The sequence below is a fragment of the Enoplosus armatus genome, chromosome 23 (genome assembly GCF_043641665.1).
Source record: "Enoplosus armatus isolate fEnoArm2 chromosome 23, fEnoArm2.hap1, whole genome shotgun sequence".
Taxonomy (NCBI): domain Eukaryota; kingdom Metazoa; phylum Chordata; class Actinopteri; order Centrarchiformes; family Enoplosidae; genus Enoplosus; species Enoplosus armatus.
The window spans coordinates 5,112,302-5,138,282 of record NC_092202.1 but is presented as its reverse complement, the minus strand read 5'-3'; the positions used below and the strand labels follow the sequence as shown (position 1 = coordinate 5,138,282).

Here is a 25,981-nt window from a genome sequence, read left to right as displayed (position 1 = left end):
CGCATCGTCTGTGATGATCTGCATGTAAGGGCAATATAATATGCCTAAAAAACGGTGCAACTGATTGGGCAGAATAATTAGTAATAATCTGATACATAAACGTGTACGAAGCATTTTCATTCAAACTGAGTTTATATGCTGTTTATATTCTGTAACGATATCATATTTATCCTATAAAGAAAAATGTTTTCTGTATGTTTGAAGAAGTAGCTTAGATTCAACTGCAGGATTTACATTTAAACTGTGGTTCCCAACCTGGGTCTCAAGATGAATCTGGGGAGGGGGGTGCACATAATGATTAAAGTGATAAGGAACACATATTGCATAAATTGTTGCTTAAAATAAATTAATTTTTAGCCAAAAGGTTGGCAACAATTGGTTTAAAAACGTATTACAGAATTTAAATTTCACTCGACCTGTGCGCTCAAAGCACCACTAGATGGCGCCATTGTACTACAATAAAGCATTAGTGGCTATAGATGGAGAGAGGTCAACTGCTGCCTTACAACCAACGTCGGTCTTCACCTCTCAGCGAAACAGAGTAGAGAGCTGCGGTACAGGTGTCTCAGCAAACCAGCCGAGAGTCTATTATATTTAACCATCAGTGAGAAAACGTGTGTAAGCAGCACACGAGGAGCCGCGACCAAAACCACGTGATCAAATGCGGAAATTGTCCGATAGAGACAGTGTAGCGAAGAAAAGAGGGGAGTGGAGGCTTTGGTGTCCGCTTGTATTTTGAGCTGGTGGTGGTGCTAGCTGGACTCCCTGTACCGAACAACACTTCCACAGAGGTGACGAAGACGGTCTCGGCTATCTGTAACGTTACACTTCGGTGTACGAGTTTCATCTGTCGTGAAAGAAAGTAAGGTAAGCTTGCCGGAAAACAAAACAAAAGAAATCTACGTTTGTGCTAACGCGGCAACTTTTTTGGGAAATTACTTACTTACACCAGCAAGGACGGAGTCATCTGTCAGGACGGCTAGCTAACATGTGGGTTTATGTTGCTGTGACACCAGTTAATAATGTTAACTTCAGTGTTATTAATGTGACTTAAGTCACTTTCAGTATATTTATGCCTCAGTCATAGCCGTGTTATGTTATGTTATGTTATGTTATGTTGTGTTGTTTTGCGCTGCGTCATTGATTCACAGGTGACTTTTAATTAATTTCAACTTTAGTCCATGTAAAACAAGAGCTGCAGTATGCTGTAACTCATGCAGGGTTGACAGGTAGTGGGGGATATTTAACTTTATAGTGAATTGGGGCTGCAACTAATGACTGAGTTTTAATTTCCACGATTAATTGCTTTGTCTAAAATAGTGAAAATGGCCACCATAAGTTCTTAGAGCCCAAGTTGACCTATTTAAATAGCTTATGTTGTCTGACCAACATTGTAAACTCAAAGATATTCAGTTTACTATCATAAACAATGAAGAAAATAAGCAAATATTCACATTTGAGAAGCTGTAGCCAGTAAATTCTTTGTAATTTTTGCTTAAAAAAACAACTTTAATAATTGATTGATTGACCCTGGGATTGACTGCAGACCTGTCCAGGGTCCAGATTAATTTTTTGTTGATCCACTAATCAATTAATCGCCTTATTGTCAGTTTATTGACTGGTTCAATAAAGAACAAAGGTTAAGCGCTACATACAGGGTAAACAGAATAGTGACATAATGTTATGTTGTCACTCCCAGCGTGTGTCTGTTTCAAACAGAGGAGCTCAAATCACTTTCCCAAAATAACAAGCATAAATTCAAAGCAGGAGATGGGTACCTGTTGCTGCTCTCTGTGGCATCTGCAGTTTTAATTTATCAACTGTGGCACAGAGCGGAGCGAGAGCTGTCAGCAACAAAGCTTGGTTGGGCTTCAGGATTTACATAATGTGGTCATGCATGTAAATTGTTCAATGTTCACAACCTTTGAAGGAACCAGTCTGTACAATGCAGCGGTTAACAGTGTGAAAATACAGATGTTACCAATGATGTTTATTAGGTAATTAACAACTCATTTATATAAATATCTGTGTGGAACAGTATCTTCAACCACTATCTATGGTAGGTCTAAGTTGACGTTTGGCTAACCTGGGAATTTGTTTAAAGCCTGTCTGATAGTCTGACTGCTCGTGTATCTTGTCCTGTTGGATTCCTTTTTAATGATGTAACTGCATTTCCAGTTCTCAGCAATAAACTCTGTGAGTACAATCTAAGTATTACTGATAAGAGGGATGGCCATGACTACAAAAATACTATGTGCAATAAAAAGGAATTATCCTTCAGCAAGCTGTATACAGTGGTAGTGGTCAATGACAACACTATGTCTTTCATTAATGTATTTGATGTGACAGCAATCAAGCATTTATGTAAACACCTATGAGCAGTTTTTCCATCCAATCAGACATACTTTACATGGCACCCTGCTGCTCTCACAGCTGGAGGCGTGTACATTTGAATCTCCTCAGTGCTTTTCTAATCATAGCGACCCATTTAGGCGCCCAAAACAGCACTGATATTTCGTACTTTTGAAAGTGGATCATCCTCCAAACTACTCTCAGTGGATGTGACACTGTAAGCTTTCTGTTCCATGATGTGACACCCTTCCCTCCCATGTTGCAGCAAGAAAAGCAAAGACTTTGGTGCTGATTCTCGCTCGCTGCGTCTTCATTTCCAGCCCTTTTACAATAAAAAGAAGGAAGTGCAAACCACAAGTGATTCTTGGGGTCACTGGTCTCACAGATGCGATTGGTTCCTGTTAGAAAATGTGTGACAACAACAATTAAATGGAAATACCCCCGACTAAAAGGAAGAAGAATTCTAAGGACAAGGTTGGACTTTGCACAATTGGTATCTTTGAACAAGAATATTTCCAAGGCAATTTTTACACCAGCAGCATCAGATTTTTGATTTGTCCAGAGTGGAGTAAGAGGAAACAAGACTTTTTCTCAAAGGAACCCCCCCCCTGTAAGTCCTCTCTTGAAATATAAAGTCAATAAATCTTGATCATGATGTGGGGAGATGTGGTGTGTGAATATGTATTCTTTCTTGTAGGGCTAACAAAACAAATGCATAGGAGCAATGAAAACACAAAAAACAGGATTGGTGTAATAGTGTTTTATAAACTTGGCACTTCCAAACGTGCATGCCAAGTTTGGTATGTTGGTGTTTAATGGTTAGTGCTGCCCATGCTGCCTGATTGGTTAAAGATGCCCTTCAAGCTGATTTTCATAAAGCACCAGTAGGCCTGCTTCTGTACTAATAATAACATCAGTTGCTGCCCCAATTCTTGTGTTAACCACGTAAGGATTTAGCGTCACTCCTGCAAATACTACTATTACAATTAGTAGTATTCTACCAACTACAACTGCCACTTCTGATAACATTAGTGGGGGTTGTGTGATAATGTTGTTTGTGGCCATGTAAAGTTTTCACTTGGTTTTTAACATTATGTAAAGTCACAGCTTAGGAGAAACTAGTCAGACAGAACACCTGTTGGTTATTGTTGTATAACAGCAGTAGTGCCTGAAAATAAGACTGTTCTGTTGAGTATTATTGTGGCAGTAGATTAAATAGACCTGCCAACTATCTCTTTCACTTTTGCTGTGCTACCATTACATTGTTATGATGCATTGTACTATGTACAGATGTACTGTGTCTTGTCTTTATTTCCATATTCATATTAAGCACCTCCCAGAGATGTGATGAACGTTTTCCATCTGTGCGAAGCCCACAAACAGCAGCTTCAGCCCCATGCTAATCCTCTTAGACTGTTTTGTTGTTTTCCTTTAATTGAAGTCTCTGATAGAATCTCTGGTACTCCTGGCTTGTCTAGCTGTCTGTGCCGCTAACAGCTGTGCTCTCATCTGAAATACAGGCTAACCTGAGGTCCTGGATTTAGAAAGAAAAACACCCTGGGAAGCTTACTGTGGCGAGCTGTTACTTCTCTGTTTTATCTCTCTCTCATGTATTACAACCTTTAACTTCCTCCTTATCTTCCAGTGCTCTCCTGTTGATCTAATCATTGCAAATTGTTTTCTGTCTCTCTCTTTGGCTCTATATATATACATTGCTAAAGGCTTCTCTCTCATTGTCTTGTTTTGCAGGGTTGTTCTGAGGGCAGACCCATTGAGATGACAAGGCTGTGACAGTGTGTGTCCAAGTGTGTCTGTGCTGGACCAATTCCTGTGACATGGCTGCTGCTAAGAAGAGTGAGTTTTTATTTTTGTATTCATTGCCTGTTGTAATTACTGTGATGTTCACCAACCTTTCATATTTAAAGGTACTTCTTTCAGTCTTTCAGTAGTGATGTTCTACAGCTTTGGGAAGCTGTGGAAACCATTATAAATCCTAGATAACGCTTTGAGGCAGACAGGGCAAGCAGCAGTTAATATTGATGTAGGCAGCTCAGGCTAACCCACTGTCTCAGGTCTTTTGTTTTTGTTGAATAAATCAAATGTGTGGCAACAGGCTGCAAAATTAATAGCTTACATTTATTTTAGGGGAAGTGAGGGAGGTACAGAGAAAGTCCTAACCAGCCCAGTTTGGTAACAGAAAGAAAACCAGTCTACTGCTCCTAAATCCAGATTTCCCATATGCCTTATTTAGTGTTTAACTTTAATTGTTCCATCGCTGCTGTTTTATATTTGATTTTAAAGTTGATCAGAGTCAGAATGAATCCACAGTTGCAATTTTGATAGCAATGATTTACAAAAATGAAAATGACAGGTGCATATAGTGCAGGAACTCATATCTAGCTCAAAGCGACATTGTAGTGCACAGGGTGGATTACTTCCTGTACATATAAACCCTTTTACTCTGCCAGGAAGCGATCACAATGTTTGAAGCTGTATCATTTAATCTACTGTGTGAATTAAACTGCCTTAATCTTTCCCCTGCATTAAAGGTTTCTTTGAAGGGCTTGGCTGTTGCAATAAAACCTGGTTGAGTATAATTTATTGTGATTGAGAACCCCAAATGGATCTTCTCACCAGTGAGACATCCTGTGGGCATTCCAGGAAGGTTAATCAATTGAATTAAAATTCACAATTGATTTGTCCTTTTGGTTGGGTTTCTTGGGAAAAGGTTGTGATGATCCAGGAGAGTCCATGTCAGCAGCTTTACGACAGATTTTTGTGAAGGCAAGCAAATTTATTTCCTCAAAAGCAGGAAGGGCTCAATAAAAATGCCTAAGACCTGGTAGATAGCTTTAAATGACTCATCACATTTATATTACTACCATGAATATGCTTCATCTCCTCCCCACTGGAGTGTGGGTACTAGCTGTCCTCAAGGACCACTCTGCAGGCCTTTGTCCTTTGATAAGGTCACTGATTGAAGGCTGGTGCAAAGGGAACCTCTATTGACTTTCTGTTGACGGCATTTTACAAAATGTACTTTTCATGTGTCTGGGATGGACTGAAATGCCACAGGAAGAATGTTTTGTTGACAGTGAGAGGAAGGGAATGTGTTGCCACCTTTGGGAGAATACAATTATCTTAGAAATAAGAGCTCTGAAGCTTTTATGGTATGGTCTTTGGTCTTGTTTCCTTAGAACAATTTTACAATGGGCAAGGATGTCTGAAGGACCATGACAGTTTGTCAATCAACCTTTGTCTACGCTAACATGGAAAAATGTGAACGCATACATTTTCTTAGCTTTTTGAAACACTCTCCCAAGTGAATAAGTTGAAGAGCTCGTCATTACTTTGAGTGTGAACAGGAGAAATCAAGTATTTTGTAAAACACTGATATGGTTACCAGCTCACTATCTCCTTAAACTTTCTTTGTGATCACTTATTTATTATGTTAATATAGTCGACAATACTGTATGGGTGTTGTCAATGACATTTGTGTTTCTTTTGAAATATAGTAACAGACAAATGGCTCTGAAGACACAGCGGCAAGGAGAAGAGATGCAAAAGGAGACGGATAGACAGAGATGGATTTGTGCAATCTAACTGTACGGCTGACGAGCAATGCACTTAAAACATAATTGAATTTGATTTGAACTGAATTAATTTACAGTGGAAGGAGAGACGACAAGTTTATCAAAATAGGAAGGAAATGCATGCAAAACATGCTGGCCATAGCGCTTTTTAGAATAAACAATCACACGACACAGCTGATCAATTGTAGCGGGGCTTCTTTTTGGTCCTATACCTGCCGTTTTTTCCCTGTACAAACATGCAGATTTGGGCTTTATTTGGCTTGTACAGACAGTTTGGTAAAAGAGAAAGAGTTCGGAGAAGAAGGCTTATAGGCTAACAGAGCACTGAAATATTCAGCAGAGCAGAAGCAGATATACCGACAGACAGATTAGTGGAGGGACAGAAGTAGATAGAGATTAATCTGAAATAAGCCAGTTCAGTTCGTGCACGCGTGTATATTAATTTGTGTGTGCACATGCATCTGTGTGGTTATCAGTGTGCTACTACTGAGAGGGTAAGTGTGTGTGTGTGTCGTTGCCCTGGCTTTGTCTGAGATTATGCGACCTCTCGGAAAGACCACAGATCTCAGTATTGTGATAATGAGCCTGACACAGAGGCTTGGCCCTGAGCGCTACTGCTTTGATGCTGTTTGTATATGTGCAACTCCATCAAATATAAACGACGAAGACAAAAGTCAGAGGTGAAAGAGCAAAGATTATAATTATGCGGTAAAATGGGCCAGTGACAGATATGTTTTGCCTGTGCAAACAAGGTAGCCGCCAGCTGGTCCACAAATTAATAACCATAGTGATGGCAATGGAGATGGGACCTGTCGTGGCAGGAAGGCCCAAACTGAGCCAGGTGATACTGCACACATTGCACAGTGGTATAAACATTGTGGAGTGAAACGACTTGATGGCCTTTTAGGGAATTAGTAGCATTTTATGGTTCCAAATGGTTGATCACTCAAACATTATGCAATAGTACATTAAAACTGCAAAGGTATGAATGAGCTTGTGTTGCAGTTTATAGCTTATAAAGAAAGAGTCATATTTATTGCTCTTGTTTGGAGCTGTCAGTAGAGCTTTTGTTGAGGCAAGTAATTAATGAAGCTGTGCTGAGAGGATTCCTGAGGACAGTACAGCTGTAGTCCTCATTGCAGTATACAACTGATGAATGACTTGAACAATGCTGCTGCTATTTTGGATGTTCGGGGTTCTGGAAGGAAAAGTTCCATTCATTTTCTGAAGACAATGTAAGGTCAGTGCTTCTAAGGCTTGGATAGAGACGTTAACAACTACTCAAGATGCATTTTGGTAAGAAACATCCAATCACTGAGCTATGTTTTTTTGTGTGCAAATAACATAATGTGTCTTTGTGATTCTTGTTCTATTTTGGATGAATTTAGGCAATTATGGGGCCAAGCCTTTTGAACTTGCTGTCGCTCTGACTCGCGACTGACAGAAAACAACATGACACAAACGTGAAATAATTAAAACAGATGGCCTTAACATATTAAGCTAAAGTATTGTGATATTATCTAGGAGATTTCTGTGTTGAGGAACATTGAGCACATCAGTAACTTTGAAAGGGGAGTTTACAGTAAAGAAAAATGCATCCACACCCAGATGTTCCTTCTTCGCAACTCTATACCAATAGAGTGGAATGGAGTAGAATGGATTTAGGAGAGACTTGCGCTGTCTAGGATCACAGAATAATAAGGTACATAAAGTCGTGTTTTTGGTTAGTTTACATCTTGTGTATCTTGGATCAGAACTTCCATTATGGGATATTGTTAATATTGCAAGGTGATCTTTTGTATAAAGAGCTTCAGATATTAAATAATACTGTAATATAGCACACCCTCCACCGCTCATTTCCATTTCAACAGAGTGATCTTGCACATATGGAACATGATGTAACTCCTGAACTCATTATTGTGACCCAGATTTCTTATCTCGGATGTGAGTCTGTATAAAAATTTAATGGAACTGGGCCCAAGTGGGACCGTAATGACCTGTGCTTCATGTAATGCAAGGACATATGCATTCAATTAAAGCAATTATACGCTGTAGAATTGGCTGTTCAGTAATAACTAGAATGCATTTGAACCTTTCAAACATCGATCATCTTTAATATAATATGCACAGCTTTGCATCCCTTCACATATCTCCCTCATCTGAGTCAGAGAAAGGCATGCGTCATCTGCTGTTGTTTTGGATTAAGAAATTCATTATGTTGCTATGGGTTTGATCTTCAGGATAAATGTTACATTATTACCTGGCTCTGCTCTGTTAGCTCAATTATTCATACAGATGGCACCAGTTCCACCTTATGTTGGCACAGAAATGATCCTCTTCTGACAAAAATCTTGTGTTTGACTTCAAGGAATATTTCTGGTCCAGATATGAAGGGGAGGAAATGCCTCTGCCAATAAATGTGAAGAAAAGGAGAGGCAAATCCCAATTTTAAGCTTATTTGAAAAAGTACATAAAAGAATGAAATCTTCCCATCTGTCAGGTTGGCAAGAATACCTGATTAAAGTTTAAATTGGAGTTAAAACTTTGTTTCCAAACTATGTATGACTGAACAATCAAAGTTTGTATTTAAAAAAATAAAACATCCAGGTATTTATTACGAGATCAAGCTGATGTGCTTCATCAGTGGGTGTGGTTTGATCAGATTTGATTGACAGTAACCCATCAGAATCATAATCAAATCTCTTTGTGTTAAATAGCTGAAATTGTTTTAACTTTGGCAGAAAATTGTGGGTTAATGCAGGACCCCATTGCTCATAGTAAAAAGTTGATTGAGAAAATATGATTTCACTGCCTTTTAAAGTTTATACTCTCAAGGCAGTGTACATTGATGATCATTTGTGCACCTTAGAACTTAATAAACTATGATTTAATCCAGTCATTACTCTTTAAATGAGGGAATCTAAGAAATGTAAATCTTCCATCTGCAGCGTGACTGCTGTGCACCAGCCTTGTTTTGTAGCCAACGTTAATTAAGCCAACGTCGAGCTTACTGAATTAATAATGTTGAATCCAGATACCTGTTCAGTGTGGAGGTGAAAATGCCTCCTGTGTTTTCTATGACACCCTGTGAGTCTGGATGTAAATACACCCATGCCAGAGAAGTAGTGCCAAAACACAGAGAGTTGAGGAGTGCGTTTTTATTTTAGAAGGTGATTCGGTACTTAAAATCAGAGCTAGATGGACACGTCTATGCTTTGTTGCCACAGAGCTCTTGATAGAGTTGGCAATCAGTAATATTGGCTACAAAACAAAACTCAAGCATGGTGGTTATATTGCTGATTGGAGCACCTTTGAGGTCTTTTTTGAATACATCGAGAATAATTGATGCTGGATATGGCAATCTCAAACATACTGCAACAGCCATTTGTGAAGAGCTTCCATGGGAAATTATATTAAAATTTAAGTGATTGATGAGTCCCAGTGACTCTTAAAGGACAACCTCGTATTAATAGAATATTTAATAAACATGTAAAAGGTTGTTTAAATGTAGCAGAGCATATTCTTTGTGCTGTTTATCTATCTCCTGTTGTTTAGCTTCTGTACATGTTTCAGTCGCCTTAGAGCTCTGGGAAAGCGATGCTCTGTAATCAGACCCAAAGCCCTTTGAGCAGATAAATTGTTTATTGTCACAGAGAATTATTGTTTTTTCTTTTGGTAGGAGGGCGTTTATTTGGAGAAAAAGTTTCCATTCTCTCGTGCTGGGACTGAACGCCTGGTCAGGAGAACAATAAATATCAGTGTGCCTCAGTGTCATAGGAGAGCACTAGAACCTAAAGGGAAATCATATGTTTAGCTTGTAAGCCTAAACTTCTTTAACTTCTTTATTTTGACACTGAGATCCCATGGAGACTGGGGTAGATGACTTTGTAATGTTATTTCATTGTAATGGGAAGTTTGATGGCACATTGTATTTGGTAGCAGTCTAAGATCACCTTATTAAATGAACCATTTAAAAGGCCATCTTTATTTTGTTTATCTCTAGGGTTCAAAAGTTTTTCAGTTTCAAAGCAAAACTATTTTTGATGGTGGTCAGTGAGGAAACTCTTATCATATTAGCACGGGAAGACAATTGCTGGTATTTAAAAAAAAAAAAAAGTCAATATTGTCAAAACAAAACTGTATATTGGTCCCTCACTGCTGTGATACCAAGAATACAATCTGCTAAAGTAGAGCTAGGCAAATTATTAGTATGATTTGAAATTTAAATCAGTTTTATATTGCTCCTACTACTGCTCACTTTAATTATAGATGAATCTGCACGTGATTTTATCGGTTAATTGATTCATAATTTTGTCTATAACATGTCTGAAAAAATGCTTGCCACAATTTTTTAGAGGCCCAACGTGACTTCTTCAAATTACTTGTTTTGTGCGATCAGCAGTCTTAAAGCAGCAAATCCACACAGGATGTTTTCTTGAAAATAGTTGTCGATTAATCCTTCTACTCCTACTCCTACTTATTTTAAACATTGTGAATAGTGACATGCAACAATTATGATTAATTAAAATAAAAGTCTGACTTTCCTTGAATTTTATATATATATATATATATATATATATATATATATACACATGCCTGTAGTGTTTTTCAGGCCTTTACAGCTTCCTGAGCATTCAGACTGGCGAGTTTAACACATTTTTTTTCCCTTTAAAGGGATCCAGCTTGAGTGTTTGTGCACATGTCCCACCTTCAGCGGCTTTTCCCTCTTCCCTTTGGCTCAGGTTGTGCGAAGGCAGGAGGCGTGCGCTTCTCAGAGGAACCCCCCGCTGCCGGTGCCCCATCACATGTTCACTTCGATGAAAAGCTGCATGACTCCGTCGTCATGGTGACTCCGGAGGATGACGGCAACTTCATGGTCAAGGTGCGTTCAACCTTGCAATAGCCTGACACTTGATAGCTACGGTGGACGAGTAATATTTGTTTTCACTTTGCCTTGAATTTTTTCCTTAACTCTTTGTTTCATTTTTCTCGGTTTCCAGGTTTGTGAACATTGAGACTGAGTACTGTCTCTTGTTCTTCTCAGTGAATTACTCACTTACTACTACTCATTGTCTCAGTCTGTTTCTGCTGTTGGTACATGTTCTGTTTGAAATTCAGGTCTTGTGACTCTGATTTTCACAAAAGAGACGACCTTGCTCTGCCGTCAATGTTATCTTCAATCACAGCAGTCCTCTTTTCTACCCTGATGTGATCACACAACAACCCAAGAGTGATGGTAGCAGTCAGAGGTTACGTTTATCGTGCACCACTGCTTTAGTCTAAAAGAATACATAAAATTGAGTCTTAAATCATAAGAAAGATGACTGAGATATTAGTCAAAGAATAAAATTGTTGTTTCTCTCCACTGACTCTTTTAAGAAATACCTAGTTTTTGCTGATACCACTGACTTTATGTCCAGCTTATAAAATTGTTGTTGTTATCAGTTGTTGTAATATAGAGGAAAATAATAATTGATTTTATGACGCATTTGTTTTTAAAATACTGGACATTTTTGGAGCCACTTCTTTATAAGATAATGATACCAAGCTCAGTTATCAACTGGCATCATCGCATGCTCCCTTGGATAAAAAATGGTCTGCAGTACTTTTCTGCCCAGCCTACGGACATTATTCAATCTCCATCTGCTTCATGGACACCATGTACAGCAGATATCTTAATCCAAGTCCAAGTTAATATCTTTGTGGATCAGATTCACATAAAAAATGTGCAGCTAAAACGCCTGACAAACTGTATAGCAGATAGGACAAGACTAGGAGCCAACAGCTTAAAGGCCAACACAAAATACAAAGTTCATACTGTACAGGCACAATATCCTATATCATTTCATCTTCAAATTCATGAATCTAGTGATAGTCAATCTAAATAAAAGCCTAGGCCAAACCAACGGTATCTGTATAGCCCACTGGCCCTGAATGTCTGGTAATTGGTCATAATTGGGGGCTCGACTCCTCTGGGTGCCATGGTTTTCATGGTGGATATAATATTAGAAGGTAACTCTTTGATCTAGTGGGGCAGTCCCCTCAGTTTCTACGAGCATTGATGGGCTTTATCTGCGAAACATCCAGCAGAGAAGATTAAAGTCTTTTCTCATCACCGTTAATCTCCTCTGTCGGCTATAAAGGCACAGAACAATGATATCAGACTTCTCATCTGTTCTCTGCTTTCAGCTCTTAAACCCTGAAGGTGCTCAACTCAGGAGCCAAGCAAAGGCAACAGAAGGCGCCAAAGGCTCCAAAACTTCAAAAACCATAATAATAGGAGCCTGTGGAAAAACATCCTGACAGATCAGTGACCATGAACTTGTTTCAGCTGTACAGACTTCATTAACAGTGACGCTGCTGATGATCATGATGCTAATGAAGGGTTGCGTATATGAAACATGTTTAAACTAAGATGGTAACCATGGTAAACTTTATACCTATTAAACATCTGCATGTCAGAGCGCTGACGTTAGCATTTAGGTCAAAGCATCGCTGTGCCTCACAGAGACGCTAGCGTGGCTGCAGACTCTCGCTTGCCTCTGGATGTTGGATGAGGACAGTAAATGAGTAATAGCTCCTAATGTGAGAGCAATTCAAAAGCACGGATTTAAATGTTTGAGAAAAGACATGCTAACAGGCAGAGGACCGACCACATGAGTTACCTAACAAGTCATTGTTTCCGTGGCTGGCACACAAACCCTAATTCTTCTCAAGTAACTCACGTTTTCAGAATGGCTTTTGAAAATATTTCCCGCCTGCAGTTAAGAGTATCGTTTAAAGTCGTTTATATCAGTATAACAGAATGAGTTAAGCATTCTTTGTTCTCATTTTTGCTTTTATTGTTACTGAATAAGCCTAACCTCCTCACTTCAGTTGATGAGTTCAGCGACTCAGAAATTCCTTTCCTCACTTTATTTTTCTGTGGATTTATGACAGATTTAAATGTAAATATGACTTTCCCAGGTTGAAGATACAAGTGCACTAAACCTGGATGGTATATCTGCCTTAATAGACACCAAACACATTCAGAGGGCTTTCAGGTTAGCCTTCTTCTTCTGCTATTCGTCAGTTATACTCCCAAAGGAAAGTTTTGTACACGCTCACTGTAACTAAGCCGTTCCAAGCTTTGAAGCCAATTCACAGCCAAATCAATTTGCTTAAAAGCTGTGTGTGAGTGTGTGAGTGTGTGTGTGTGAGTGTGTGTGTGTGTGTGTCTAGATGGACTACAAACTTGTCTGTTCACAGTTACAGAGCAGCCTGTATGTGTCAGAGTGTGTGTGTGTGTGTGTTTCTCAAAGCTTTTTAAGTGTGCTGTGTCTGATTAAGATGGTGAGGTAATGGATGGAAATGAGCAGCTGTTGGTGCTACAGAGATCAGCTGAAGAAGCGTTGCACACATTTTTAATTCTAATTATTGTGCGTGTGACACAAGCAAGTGTTTCTGAACATTTTTCAGTCGGTTTACGTGCACATTAACTGTCATATTACAGTAAGTAAGCAGATTAAGGGTTAATGACTACAAGGATGTGTGGTTGCCTCCAGGAAACATTGCCATAAAATAAAAGAAGGGAAATTGAAGAGGCTATACTGGTATTTGTTTTTAATTTAAAGCAGCACTAATCAATATTTTTCTATTAACAATGGATCAAATAACTGTAATGTGAAAGGTGCGGCTCGTAGTGACAAACCCACAGAGAATTATCTCCTGACTCTGCATTTTTTTTATTTTATCTTCTTCTTTTGCATTGTGAACAAATACTGAGGGACATACAAGTTCATAAAGTTGACCACAGAATTGCACCATTGTTTTGGATGAACGCTGAGTTCTTTGTTTCTCTGGGTGTGTCCAACTCCCAGTGTGACACATAGTACGTCTTTTAGGAGTGACATGTTACTGTCATCGCTCAGTAGTGCATACATACATCAGACTCGTAAACTAGGAATACATTAAATTGCTTACTAACTGAAGTGTCATTTTTTGGTCTCCATCGTTTCACAAACTCTCTTTTTGTCCAATTCTGCAGCATGAAATTCAGACAAAATCAATTTTAACATGGACGGTTTCTGGACATGCGTGGGCCTCCGATTATTGTTTTTCTCTGCAGTGCTCCAACAGTGTTCCCTCTCTCCTTTCTCTCCTCATGCTGTTTGCAGCCTCTGCTCTGCACGCTGCTTTAACCAGGGGTCGTGTGGGGCTGAAGCTGCCGTTTGCAGCTCTAGCTGGAGGGGCTTTAGGCTTATCTCTCGTTGCCTGCACTTCCCTGCGGTCTCCTTCTCTCTCTCTCTCTCTCTCTCTCTCTCTCTCTCTCTCTCTCTCTCTCGCTGTCTCTTTTTTTTACCTGTCTCCTCTGTGAGGCTTTCCTCGCTCTGTGAAGACTCCCTCATGAATTTTTCTCTTTGCTAAATATTAGGCTGCTACCTCTACATCACTCTCCCTCTCTCTACCTCTTTGTTGCTCTTTCTCTCACTTGCCCACCTTGTAGTCTCCTTTTTAAATTTAGCTCATGGATAATATGGATTGAAAATGTGTGAATTGTTCTGTATGCAGCAGCAACAGGATATAAGACAGAGTGTTACATTTGGTTGCGTCATTTCTTTCTTCTGAATTTTGTTTATTTTAGTCAGTCTGAAAATGCACGTAGCGATAAATTAATCTTTTTTTGGTTAGTAAGTTAATCGTTAAAATGTTCTAGTTCCCACATCCAAAGGTGAAGTCACCGAATTGCTTGTTTTGTCGGGGCAGCAGCCCAAAGCCTAAAGATATTCGGTTTCTAATGAATTCTAAATTATCTGATTGGAAAAGCTGAAATCATAGAATATTTGTCAGTTTTTGCTTGAAATATTACTTAATCGATTATAAAAATAGTTGCAGATTAATTTTCTGTCGATCGACTAATTGTTGCAGCTCTAGCTCTGGCTATGCTAACGATAAGCAAAGGTCAGAGATACTCAACTTGTCTTTGAAATCCGTCCTTATTCTGGGGATCCATATTGTCCTCCATGTTTGGGCGATCGAGCTTTTGGAGAGTCTGTACTACACCCTCCAAACTGATGTAGAAGGCGTAACCATGAATAAGATTAAGCTCTTGAATTACTGACAAATCTATTCACGTGGGATTAGTGCTATTGGAAGATTTTGGAGAAATCCAGAAGGTGATTTAGTTTTATTTCCCGTCAGGCTCAAATTGCCAATCTGGCAGAGGTGAGGGTGTACTAACATCACCAGAGCAATAACTAATGATTTCAATTAGAGGGCTCCCTCAAGGAAAACTCAGCCCAACAGTGTGGTGCTTATGAGAATTACTTATCCATGTTGCTCATAAAAATTAATCCTTTATTTATTGAGCTGTAATGGACTTGCTATGCAGTGTGAGGTCATATTTCCCTTTGTATAAAGCCCTCTCTCCATTATTCTGCTCTTGCCCACCCTCTCTCCCTATGTTACAGTCGGATTAGTCCAACATTTGTGGGAGAGAGAAAGGCAGCCCTCCTAATCGCTAAATCTTGACTCTTTGCCTTTCAACTCTCTAAATCTCTCTCTCTCTCTCACTGTAGGTCGGCTTCCTAAAGACGCAGCACCGGTATGAAATAGTGTTCACCTTGCCCGAGGTCCCAGCTCTGGGGAAGGATGTGTGTCCGGCACCAGTACCCAGTCCACACCTCCGGATCACTGATATCACACCCGCACCAGAGGGTGAGCTCATGGGAGAGTGAGGAAAACAACATAAAGACGTCTAAAATCTAAAAGAAGCTCTTCAAAATATGAAGACCTCTTGATTTTTCTTGATTAGCTCCATGGACCGGCACTGAATAGGTCATCAGTTCAGGAGGAAATTTGTTAATTATCACCCACCCAGCTTAAAAAGTTTCTTCGGAGGGGGTTGGATTGGCAAAAGGCTGAACGGGTGTCATAATATTCAAACTCTTGTCTTAGAGACTAATTTTAAGCCTTTATGTTGGTTGTGATCAATATCATGGTTAGCTGTATTTATTATCAAGCTTCCCTGAAATACCACCCTTTTAATAGTAGAATTTAACAGTAAAATGACTTTACTTCACATGCTTGCCTTGGATTTGCCTTGGATTCAATTGCAGCCTTAGGGCCTGTGTTCATATAGTGTTTTTTTAGAGCGCCAGCGTCTTTTTTCAGTTGTTCCCTATGTGGAGGAAAATAGTGTCTGCAATCTCCCTCTCAGGCAGCAACAACTTCCACCAAGAGAATACGGCAGCGTGTGTGTTGCCTGAAAGGTGAAATCCATGGCAAAAAAAAATTCCTAATGCTCTTAAGCTTAATTGCTGTGAGTGCACGGTAATAACTGATAAGCATATTAACATTTTGATCAACTCAGAGCTTCTCCCATCTGGACAGTAAGAGGTATTTTGGTAAATTAAACTGAGACTAAAAGTGACAGGGACGTCACCAGCAGAGATTACAGTCTAGACCAGCACACCTGTAGTTGTAATAGCTCCCTCTGCACATGTTGGATGAGGTAATATGTCAATGTCAGACTGAAAGGCAGAATGAGTACGATTTTCCCCAAAAAAAAACAATGTATAGACTGAAAAATAATCCTTCTCAATCATCACTTGTGACCCACTTGAAGTGGGTGGCAGTGTCTATATCTGCAGAGACCCTGCCTGGGACGTTTCTGGGCGTCAACCTTTGGGCAGTGGGTGTGTAGCCCCCAGCCAATAACAGCGTGCAGGGTGTGAGGGGGCGGGACTCTATAAAAACGTAGTGCCAGATCTTAAGCTCGCATCCAAGACGAAGCTATGAGTCAGGGAGGACGGGGTGACTTTGAAAGTTGTTTTTATAAACTGTAACCAACAAATCCTACTCATTCTGCCTTTAATTTAAGGCTTACTTTGCATCACAGCCCAACTGATATACTGATAAGTATTTGAGATTTTAAAAAGTCCAATAATGGTATATATTGTATTTTTTTTACATAAGCATAAACATAAATTAACTTTTCTATACTGCGATTTCTTGTTACCTACTGACTTGTAACCCAGCAATATTATTATTCCAGCATGTTGCATTGTGATTTATTCCCTTTTCAGTGGAAGTTTTTATCAGATCTCTGCTCTAATTTGCCACCACTGCTCTTGTGTGAACGTTCCTACATGCTCTCAAATTGCATGAATTACTTAAATCCCCTTTTAAATTAGTTTTGTTTATGAGGCTTTTGCCAGTCACACTGTGCCTAATCACAAGTCGTCTCCCTGAGCCACATACAATGGAACATTCACACAGAGTGTAATATACAAATACAAAAACAAGTTTAGTTTTATGTTGCAGGTGAAATACTTTGCAAGTGATTCTCAGCTGCGTTGTTAGAGGCTGCACGGAGCACCAGATGGCTGCGGATTACAGCAACGGACAGTTCAGACAGTGTTAGCTCTGCAGTCCGTCTCTCAGGAGTAATAAAACTTTCCTGTGTTTGTCTTGAACAATAACAATAATAATAACCTTTATTGTCTGCAAATTTGGAAATGTGCCTTTCTCTCACTCGTTGTGCTGTCCTATGTGGTACACCCCAAACATCTGGCTACTGCGCGGGCTGAAAAAGCAAGCGTGAATGCGTGCGAGTCTTTACTGGATTCTCACTCACCACTAAACCTGCTAATTTGGGCCATGGGTGATCCTCTAATGTTTCTGGGAGTCGTGCCCACTGCATGCCTGTAACTGAAGCAGGTTACTGACCTTTACTTTCAGCTTCACACCCTTTATGTTACACTGTGGTCTGTGTGTGGAGCCGTGTGTCAGCTGATGTTAGCAATGGCAGAGTTTAGGTGTGTTTGATGTACTTGTGACTGCTCATCAGTCAGCTGTGTTTGTGTATTTTTCCATCATGTGGACATTTTGTCGTCTTGGGTGCATGATTGTCTGTTTAGTATCAGTCTGATCCATTCAAAACATCACCTCACGCAGAAAGACAAAGAAAGAGTGTGTATGTGTGTATGTGTGTGTGTGTGTGTGTGTAGTAAAACTCCAGGAAATCCAATCTCTCTTCTTCTTTGTATTTTTTTCTGTGTGTGTTTCCCAGGAGGTATGAAGGTGACGTGCGAGTACATGGCCCAGGAGGAGGGAGTCCTGTGTGAGGAGGTGCTGCTGCTGAGCGAGACCAACGAGGACGTCAGTGTTAAAGTCAAAGTTCACGCCAGAGTCATGGGTGAGGTTACTTTATTTTTCTGTGCCTGTGTATACACAGTTTACATTGCAACACGCTGCAGCTTCTAGATGATTTTGCTGAAATATCACACTTGGCTGAGGTGGAAAAGTTGTGTATGGATAAAAACAAAATGCGCCAAAGTGCAATGGAAACAGACTTAGCGAATGAATCATGATGTACATGAAGGATGTCACTTAAACGTTCACTGAAAAGATGAAAAATAGTGGCAAAAGAAAACGTCAGATCTGTGGCGCGATGAAGAGACCATAACCTTCCTCAAACAAACTTATTATTTTCACGATCAGTTAATCTGACAATTATTCTCTCAGTTCACGGTTTGGTCTATAAAATGTCAAAGGAAATTCTGAAAAATCAAAATTGTTATGTCTTTACATCACTTGTTTTGTCCAACCAACTGTCCAAAACTCCAAAATACAAGTGAGAAGCTGGAAACATGAGAATCTACATTTTGTCAATTCACTAATCGATTACTTGACTAATTGTTTTTTAAAATCTTTAAAATCTGCATTTTGAAGCCCAGTAGGTTTACTACAGCTAACATGTTGGAAACTCTTATATCTGCCTCTTACTTTTGAAGTGAGAACTGACAGATAAACTGAAGGTTGCACTATTTTCACTTGTGTGCTGCTGCCCCCTGCTGGTGACTCTGAACTCTGGGTCAGAGTCACTGTAACAGCCCTTGTCACTAAATCACAAGTTAATCACCAACAGCCCTTAAATATAGGAAGCTAAATGTGGTTTACAATACAAACACATGATCAACATCAACATCAACATACTGTGCAGAGGGTCTTTTCAGTACACCAAGGGGAGTTTTAAATCTTGGGTATAGTGCAGAACAGCTCTCCTAAACTGTAGCATCATTGTATTGTAAAGCTCTCTGAGGCAGAAGAGCCTGTTATGAATTTTCATTTTCTCCACTTAAATAAGTGTCAGTAAGACTGAACTAGATGCTGATGTTTGTGTCAGCAGATGGAGAATTAGGTAAAGGGGGCGTATGTGTCTTTCCATTTGTGCCTGTGTAAATATAGTACAACTAGTGTGTGTGTGTGTGTGTGTGTGTGTGTGTGTTTTTGTATGCATGCATGTGTGTGTGTGAGGATGAGTGGTAGTTGTGTGGGTGAGTGTTTATTTTTACTCGCAGAGCGTGGCCTGAACATCTGTCCAGATGTATGTGAGTAATTGAGGCGTGGATGACGACCAGATCAGAGGATTAAGCTCTGCGTCTGCTGTCACTCTCAGCTGTGCGGCTGCGTTTAGATCAGTGACTGAAGGAGTCAAATATAAATTGACAACTATTCTGATAAACGCTTAATCATTCAAGTCTTTTATCAAGCAAAAATACAAAACTATTTGCCAGTTCCAGCTTCTCAAACGTGAGGATTTGCTGCTTGTCTATGTTTTGTATCATTGTAAATGAAATATCTTTGGGTTTTGAACTGTTGGTTGATCAAAACAAGCAACTTGAAGACATCACATTGGGCTGTAGGAAATTGACAATTATTATTGACAATTCACAGGTGAAACGATGAATGGAAAAGTAAAACATTGATTAATGGATACTGTAAATAGTTATTTGTTCAACCCTAACGATCATAAGTACTTGTTTTTATATATAAAAGATACTGCAGTGTGTCTGTATAGCATCTCTTGTTAGTTATACATGACGGAGAAAGGAGAAGAAAAAAAAGTGTTGTGCATTGGCCGGGAATCGAACCCGGGCCTCCCGCGTGGCAGGCGAGAATTCTACCACTGAACCACCAATGCATTTGTGAAGACATACGGTGCACTTTCACGATTTAATAGTGAGCAAGGTCCACCATAGTGTGTTACAAAAAAATTTCTATGAAAAGTCCGATGACAATTCTGGCGTCATATTCTGCTGAATCCGGGACTGGAATCCTCCAAATGGGAGGTTCCTGTGCTCCACAGGGGAGGGTCTTTAACTGCATGTAAGCAGAGAAGGGGGTAGAGGAGGAACTGCGTCTCTGTCAGTTCTTTCTCCCACGCTGCGTACACACTGCATGGATTATACTCATTCACTCTTCTCCCACTTATTCCTAACGCTGTCACAAAACTTTAATAACAAATACAAGACAAAAAGGACACATCATTCTCATTGTTGCCTCCCTTCACTGGCACCCCGTGAGGTTTAATGGATTTTAAGATACTCAGAATCAGAATCAGAATCAGAAACTGTTTATTGCCAAGTAACATACATTACAAGGAATTTGCTGTGGTCTGAAGGTGCTATTGTTTTGATAACAAATAAGTAGAATATAAAAGCTAAAATAAGAATAAGAATAAAAATAAAAATAAGATAAGATAAATAACAACAGTGCAGTGACCAGAATAAAGTAAAGTGTCCAGATAAAGTGTCCAGTAGGGGGTGAGTGCGTTAATGTAACGCAGTGGGGACAGGGGTGATGTACGTTAATATAACGTATAGCTTGTGTTTGTGTTCTGGGGGGGGGTCAGTGAGAGTTTGTCAGGTTGACTGCAGAGGGGAAGAAACTGTTTTTGTGGCGGGAGGTTTTGGTCCTGATGGACCGCAGCCTCCTGCCAGAGGGGAGGGGGTCGAACAGATGGTGTCCGGGGTGGGAGGGGTCGGCAGCGATCTTCCCTGCTCTCCTCAGGGTCCTGGAGGAGTACAGGTCCTGAAGAGATGGGAGGTTGCAGCCGATCACCCTCTCTGCAGAGCGGATGATACGCTGCAGTCTGCGTCTGTCCTTGGTGGAGGCAGCAGCGTACCAGACAGTGATGGAGGAGGTGAGGATGGACTCTATGATGGCAGTGTAGAAGTGAACCAGCATTTTTTGTGGCAGGTTAAACTTCCTCAGCTGCCTCAGGAAGTACATCCTCTGTTGGGCTTTCTTGATGAGGGAGCTGATGTTCAGGTCCTGGCTGATGATGGAGCCCAGGAAACGGAAGGACTCCACAGTGTCCACTGGAGAGTCACACAGGGTGATGGGGGCGGGTGGGGCTGCGCTCTTCCTAAAGTCAACAACCATCTCCACTGTCTTTGAAGCGTTAAGCTCCAGGTTGTTGCTGTTGCACCAGGTCACCAGATGGTCAATCTCCCACCTGTAGGCAGACTCATCCTCTCCAGAGATGAGTCCGATGAGGGTGGTGTCGTCCGCGAACTTCAGGAGCTTGACGGACTGGTGACTGGAGGTGCAGCTGTTGGTGTAGAGGGAGAAGAGTAGGGGAGAAAGAACGCAGCCTTGAGGGGAGCCGGTGCTGATCGTCCGCGAATCTGAGACGTGTTTCCCCAGCTTCACGTGCTGCTTCCTGTCAGACAGGAAATCTGTGATCCACCTGCAGGTGGGGTCAGGCACGTTCAGCTGGGAGAGCTTGTCCTGAAGAAGAGCCGGGACGATCGTGTTGAAGGCAGAGCTGAAGTCCACAAACAGGATCCTGGCATAGGATCCTGCGGAGTCCAGGTGCTGGAGGATGAAGTGTAGAGCCAGGTTGACGGCGTCGTCTACAGACCTGTTGGCTCTGTAGGCGAACTGCAGGGGGTCCAGCAGAGGGTCTGTGATGGATTTGAGGTGGGACAGGACCAGGCGTTCAAATGATTTCATGACCACAGAGGTCAGGGCGACGGGTCTGTAGTCATTTAATCCTGTGGGCCCTGCATGGTCAGACGCTGTGACTGGTCCGAGGTTTTTGAACTTCTCTCTCTAACTCCCTTTTTTCATTATTTTAACAACTACTTGTGGCACTTTACATGTGAACAACTGAGTGCAAATCACTTCTTAAAACTACATTTTATTTGATATTCCACTTGCCTTATTATCTTATAATTTTAGTACATTTCACCATTTCTCTCTTTTGCTGTAAAGCACTTTGTAACTTAGAAAAGTGCTAAACTGTAGCATCATTGTATTGTAAAGCTCTCTGAGGCAGAAGAGCCTGTTATGAATTTTCATTTTCTCCACTTAAATCAGTGTCAGTAAGACTGAACGAAACGCTGTCGTTTGTGTCAGCAGATGGAGAATTAGGTGAAGGGGGCGTATGTGTCTTTCCATTTGTGTACGTGTAAATATAGTACAGCTAGTGTGTGTGTGTTTTTTTTGTATGCATACATGCATGTGTGCGTGTGTGTGTGTGAGGATGAGTGGTAGTTGTGTGGGTGAGTGTTTATTTTTACTCGCAGAGCGTGGCCTGAACATCTGTCCAGATGTATGTGTGTAATTGAGGCGTGGATGACGACCAGATCAGAGGATTAAGCTCTGCCTCTGCTGTCACTCTCAGCTGTGCGGCTGCGTTTAGATCAGTGACTGAAGGAGTCAAATATAAATTGACAACTATTCTGATAAACGCTTAATCATTCAAGTCTTTTATCAAGCAAAAAATACAAAACTATTTGCCAGTTCCAGCTTCTTAAATGTGAGGATTTGCTGCTTGTCTATGTTTTATATAATTGTAAATGAAATATGTTAAGTAGTTGTTTTTATATTGAAAACATACCGCAGTGTGTCTGTATATACTTCCCTAATTCTTTTGCAGGAATGGGAGGTGGGAAAAGTGTTGTGCATTGGCCGGGAATCGAACCCGGGCCTCCCGCGTGGCAGGCGAGAATTCTACCACTGAACCACCAATGCATTTTAGTGGAATAGTGAGGTGTTTGCATTGGTTTTCTATCATTGTAAATGAAATGTCTTTGGGTTTTGGACCGTTGACTGATCAAAACCAGCAACCTGAAGACATCACATTGGCATTAAAGTAAAACATTGGTTTATACACAAATGATTTAGTGCCACGTAATGTAGAGTGTTATTTAGGTTAGTTATTTTAGGTTTTGGAGTCAGAGGAAATATAAATATTTGACATTGACATTAAAGTAAAACATTGATTAATGGCTACTGAAAATTAGGTATCAGGTAATAAGGTATTTGTACAACCCTAACGATCATAACGTCACGTGAATAAGTACGTGTTTTTATATGGAAAATGTAATGTGTCTGTATATCATCCTCCTACGTCATGAGAGAGGGGAAAAGGATTTGTGCATTGGCCGGGAATCGAACCCGGGCCTCCCGCGTGGCAGGCGAGAATTCTACCACTGAACCACCAATGCATTTATACAAATTGCTGGTATACACTGCTCGACACTCTCACAATTTCATAGTGAGCAAGGCCTAAAATAGCAAATAAAATGTGGTTTAAATTGTTTCATGACAAAAACTGTTCTTTGTATGTGTTGCATTTGCACGCATTATTTTCCAGAACTGATGCTCGTAAGTCACTATGAAAGGGAACTGAAGAGGTTCATCAGTTTGTAACAGTACAGAGTGAATAGTTTTAACTTCCTGTGTTCATTTCTTGCGTCATGCTCTGCGGCTTCTGGGACTGGAAACCTCCAGTTGGGCCTCCTCCAGCCTCCTCTGTTTACTGCATGTAAAGAGAGGAGCGCTGTGTCCACACTGCATGGATTATACTCTTGCAGTTTTGGACTGATATTTGGGAATTTATTTCTCTCTTTCTCTTTGCCACTTCATCTAGATCGTCACCACGGTACACCAATGCTGCTGGAGGGAGTCCGCTGTATCGGAGTGGAGTTGGAGTACGACTCTGAACAGAGCGACTGGCAAGGATTTGACTGAAGTTTAAGTTTCTGCTCCCCTTCCACCTGAAGTACACACACAAATACACACACATACCTGCCATGGTAGACCTGTACACCTACCAAATTTAACACAACACACATTTGCCATTTTAATAGAAAAGGTGTACACACAAATGCTTTAGTGCCACGTAATGTAGAGTGATTTATCTTCGGTTTTGGAGTGAATGAATATTTGCATCCTGAGAACATTTACAAAAACATTCCTCTGCTGTGACTTTCACAACGTTGGCAGCATCTGAACAGACAGTTCAACTCCTCCAACTCTCCTTTCTTCGCCGTGATGTATTCTATTGTTAACCTGTGTCGTCCTTCCTGGACCTCTAGAGGGCAGCAGCGCTCTTTGAATCAGTGCAGCCTCAGATCCTTTTTCACTGCCTCTTCTTGTGCTCCAGTTCACGCTTATCCTGATGTGCAAACTGTACAAACTGTATCCCACATGGGTTTATAGGCGAAGGAGTAAACAAGGGCTCTTTTATTAATTAAGTAGCTAGAAACTGACCTATAGGAGGGAATCCAAATCTCCACAATTCAGGGAAAAGGAGTTGGAACTGATAAGCAATGGTGAAGATGTAATGAGTCGATTTAACCATAAGGGGGCACTGCAGACCACTGTATGTGCTGCTCCTCCAGCCTGACGGCTTCTTTTTGTCAAACGGTGCTTCAGTGTGGTCACATTTAAAAGAAAAATCCAACTACGGCACTCTGTTGTATATCTTTAGTGTGTGAGGCTCTTCATGCATTTCATGAACTGTAATTGACATTTATGTTGTTCCTAATTTGACTACTTCAGTTCTTCTTTTCTGCATTTCCCTGGAAATCCCAAAGAACATGTGAACTGATTTCAACAGGTGTATGTGAGGAAAGCATTTCCAGTAGCAATAATGGGAAAAAAAACAGAGAATAATGCCTCAAAACAAAAGCATCTATTGAGGTTTAGTGGCTGTTTTAGATCACTGAAACATTTTGACATGTTGTTATGTTTTGCAACTTTCCACAGAATTAAAAAAACAACTACATTTAATCCCAAATGCAATGTACTGCTTTTAAGGGTATTAAATAGAGATTAAACAATGAGTCGATTAATTGGTTAGTCAGTCAACAAAATAATTCATCTGCAGTTATTCTGATAACAGATTAATGATTTAAGGCATTTTTCTTAACCCAAACTCCAAATATTCTCTGCTCCCAGCTTTGCAGATGTGAGGATTTTCTGTTTTTATATCTTTGTGAATTTAATATCTGAGTTTTTGGACAAAACAAGACATTTGAAGAAGTCACTTTGGGACATTTTTTCAGTATTTTCTGATGCTGGATGGACCAAACTATTAATATACTAATCAAGAAAATAACAATGAGATGAATTGACAATGAAAATACTCTTGCATTAAGGTGTTTTGGATGGATTTTTCCTTTATGAGAACGCACTGCAGCCAGTCAGGCAGAGTTCAGGATGGATTTGTTTCTTTTGTTTGAATTCATGAAGCCTTCAGAACACACATGCGACACAAGTGCCTTTCATCGTCCTGTTTCTCATTTAACTTGAGCCCGATGTTGTTTCACGTCCTGTCACATACTGTGCAAACACGTGGAGCAGTTTGGAGCAGGTGATCAAGCAAGGGGAAATAAAAATCCACTAACGGCTGCCTGTTTGTTGTCACTCCACTGTTAAATCCCACTTCTTCCATCGGCTTGCTTCCAACAGGTGTATCTGACTCTCATCCCTCTGTCCACAGTACGAGTGCAGATCAGAGAGAGTTGTAAAAGAATTAAATTGTCCATCAGCTTTGCTTACTTTACATTTGTACTTATAGAGCAAGTGCCATGATCTGGCTGCACTGTGTCCCTGTCACACCCCTCTTTTTTTACAAAGTCATGACATTTAATCTGTGTGAATCTACATTTTTGTTTTTGTTAAACCCGATCGAATACATCAGCCTTAAAGGAAACAATTCTGTGTGTCATTTCTCTACATAGTCGGCCACAAGCTGTTGGTATAGCGCAGATTAAATAGATTTATTTGATGTTTGCTTGCGTGTAATAAAGGTCAAAGTCTGGTTTGTTTCTACTTAGTGTAAAGCTATGTGCTAAGTGCTCAGTAGGTTACTGTTTCACGAATGTAGCAGTTTATTTGTTGATATCTGCTCCCCGTGTGTGTGATTTGTATTTTTTAATGTCAAACATGAATAAAAATGTGTGTATGTTTGA

The 25,981-nt window shown here is 40.3% G+C and overlaps 1 protein-coding gene and 3 non-coding genes across 5 annotated transcripts; 1 reads left to right on the top strand and 3 right to left on the bottom strand.

Annotated features, from left to right (window-relative positions):
* The first annotated feature begins 764 nt into the window (after positions 1–764).
* Positions 765–25,981, top strand: adissp (adipose secreted signaling protein). Of its 2 annotated transcripts, none has more exons than XM_070929768.1 (6): positions 765–867; positions 4,102–4,206; positions 10,688–10,827; positions 15,503–15,641; positions 17,998–18,123; positions 23,653–25,981. In XM_070929768.1, the coding sequence occupies exons 2-6, from the start codon at positions 4,188–4,190 to the stop codon at positions 23,751–23,753; spliced, it is 525 nt and encodes a 174-aa protein (XP_070785869.1). In that variant the 5' UTR covers positions 765–867; positions 4,102–4,187; the 3' UTR covers positions 23,754–25,981. The 2 variants fall into 2 exon arrangements, with proteins under 2 accessions (XP_070785869.1, XP_070785870.1); XM_070929769.1 differs by having other exon boundaries at positions 798–862.
* trnag-gcc (transfer RNA glycine (anticodon GCC)) lies at positions 19,841–19,911 on the bottom strand. Its single transcript has one exon. It is a non-coding gene; the product is annotated as a tRNA-Gly (tRNA).
* trnag-gcc (transfer RNA glycine (anticodon GCC)) lies at positions 22,681–22,751 on the bottom strand. Its single transcript has one exon. It is a non-coding gene; the product is annotated as a tRNA-Gly (tRNA).
* Positions 23,157–23,227, bottom strand: trnag-gcc (transfer RNA glycine (anticodon GCC)). Its single transcript has one exon. It is a non-coding gene; the product is annotated as a tRNA-Gly (tRNA).

Bases quoted from the DNA above. Each gene is read 5' to 3' on its own strand.
- adissp (XM_070929768.1), top strand. The intron at 15,642-17,997 runs GTGAGCTCATGG...TGTGTTTCCCAG, and splicing joins TATCACACCCGCACCAGAGG to GAGGTATGAAGGTGACGTGC. The intron at 18,124-23,652 runs GTGAGGTTACTT...CACTTCATCTAG, and splicing joins AGTTCACGCCAGAGTCATGG to ATCGTCACCACGGTACACCA.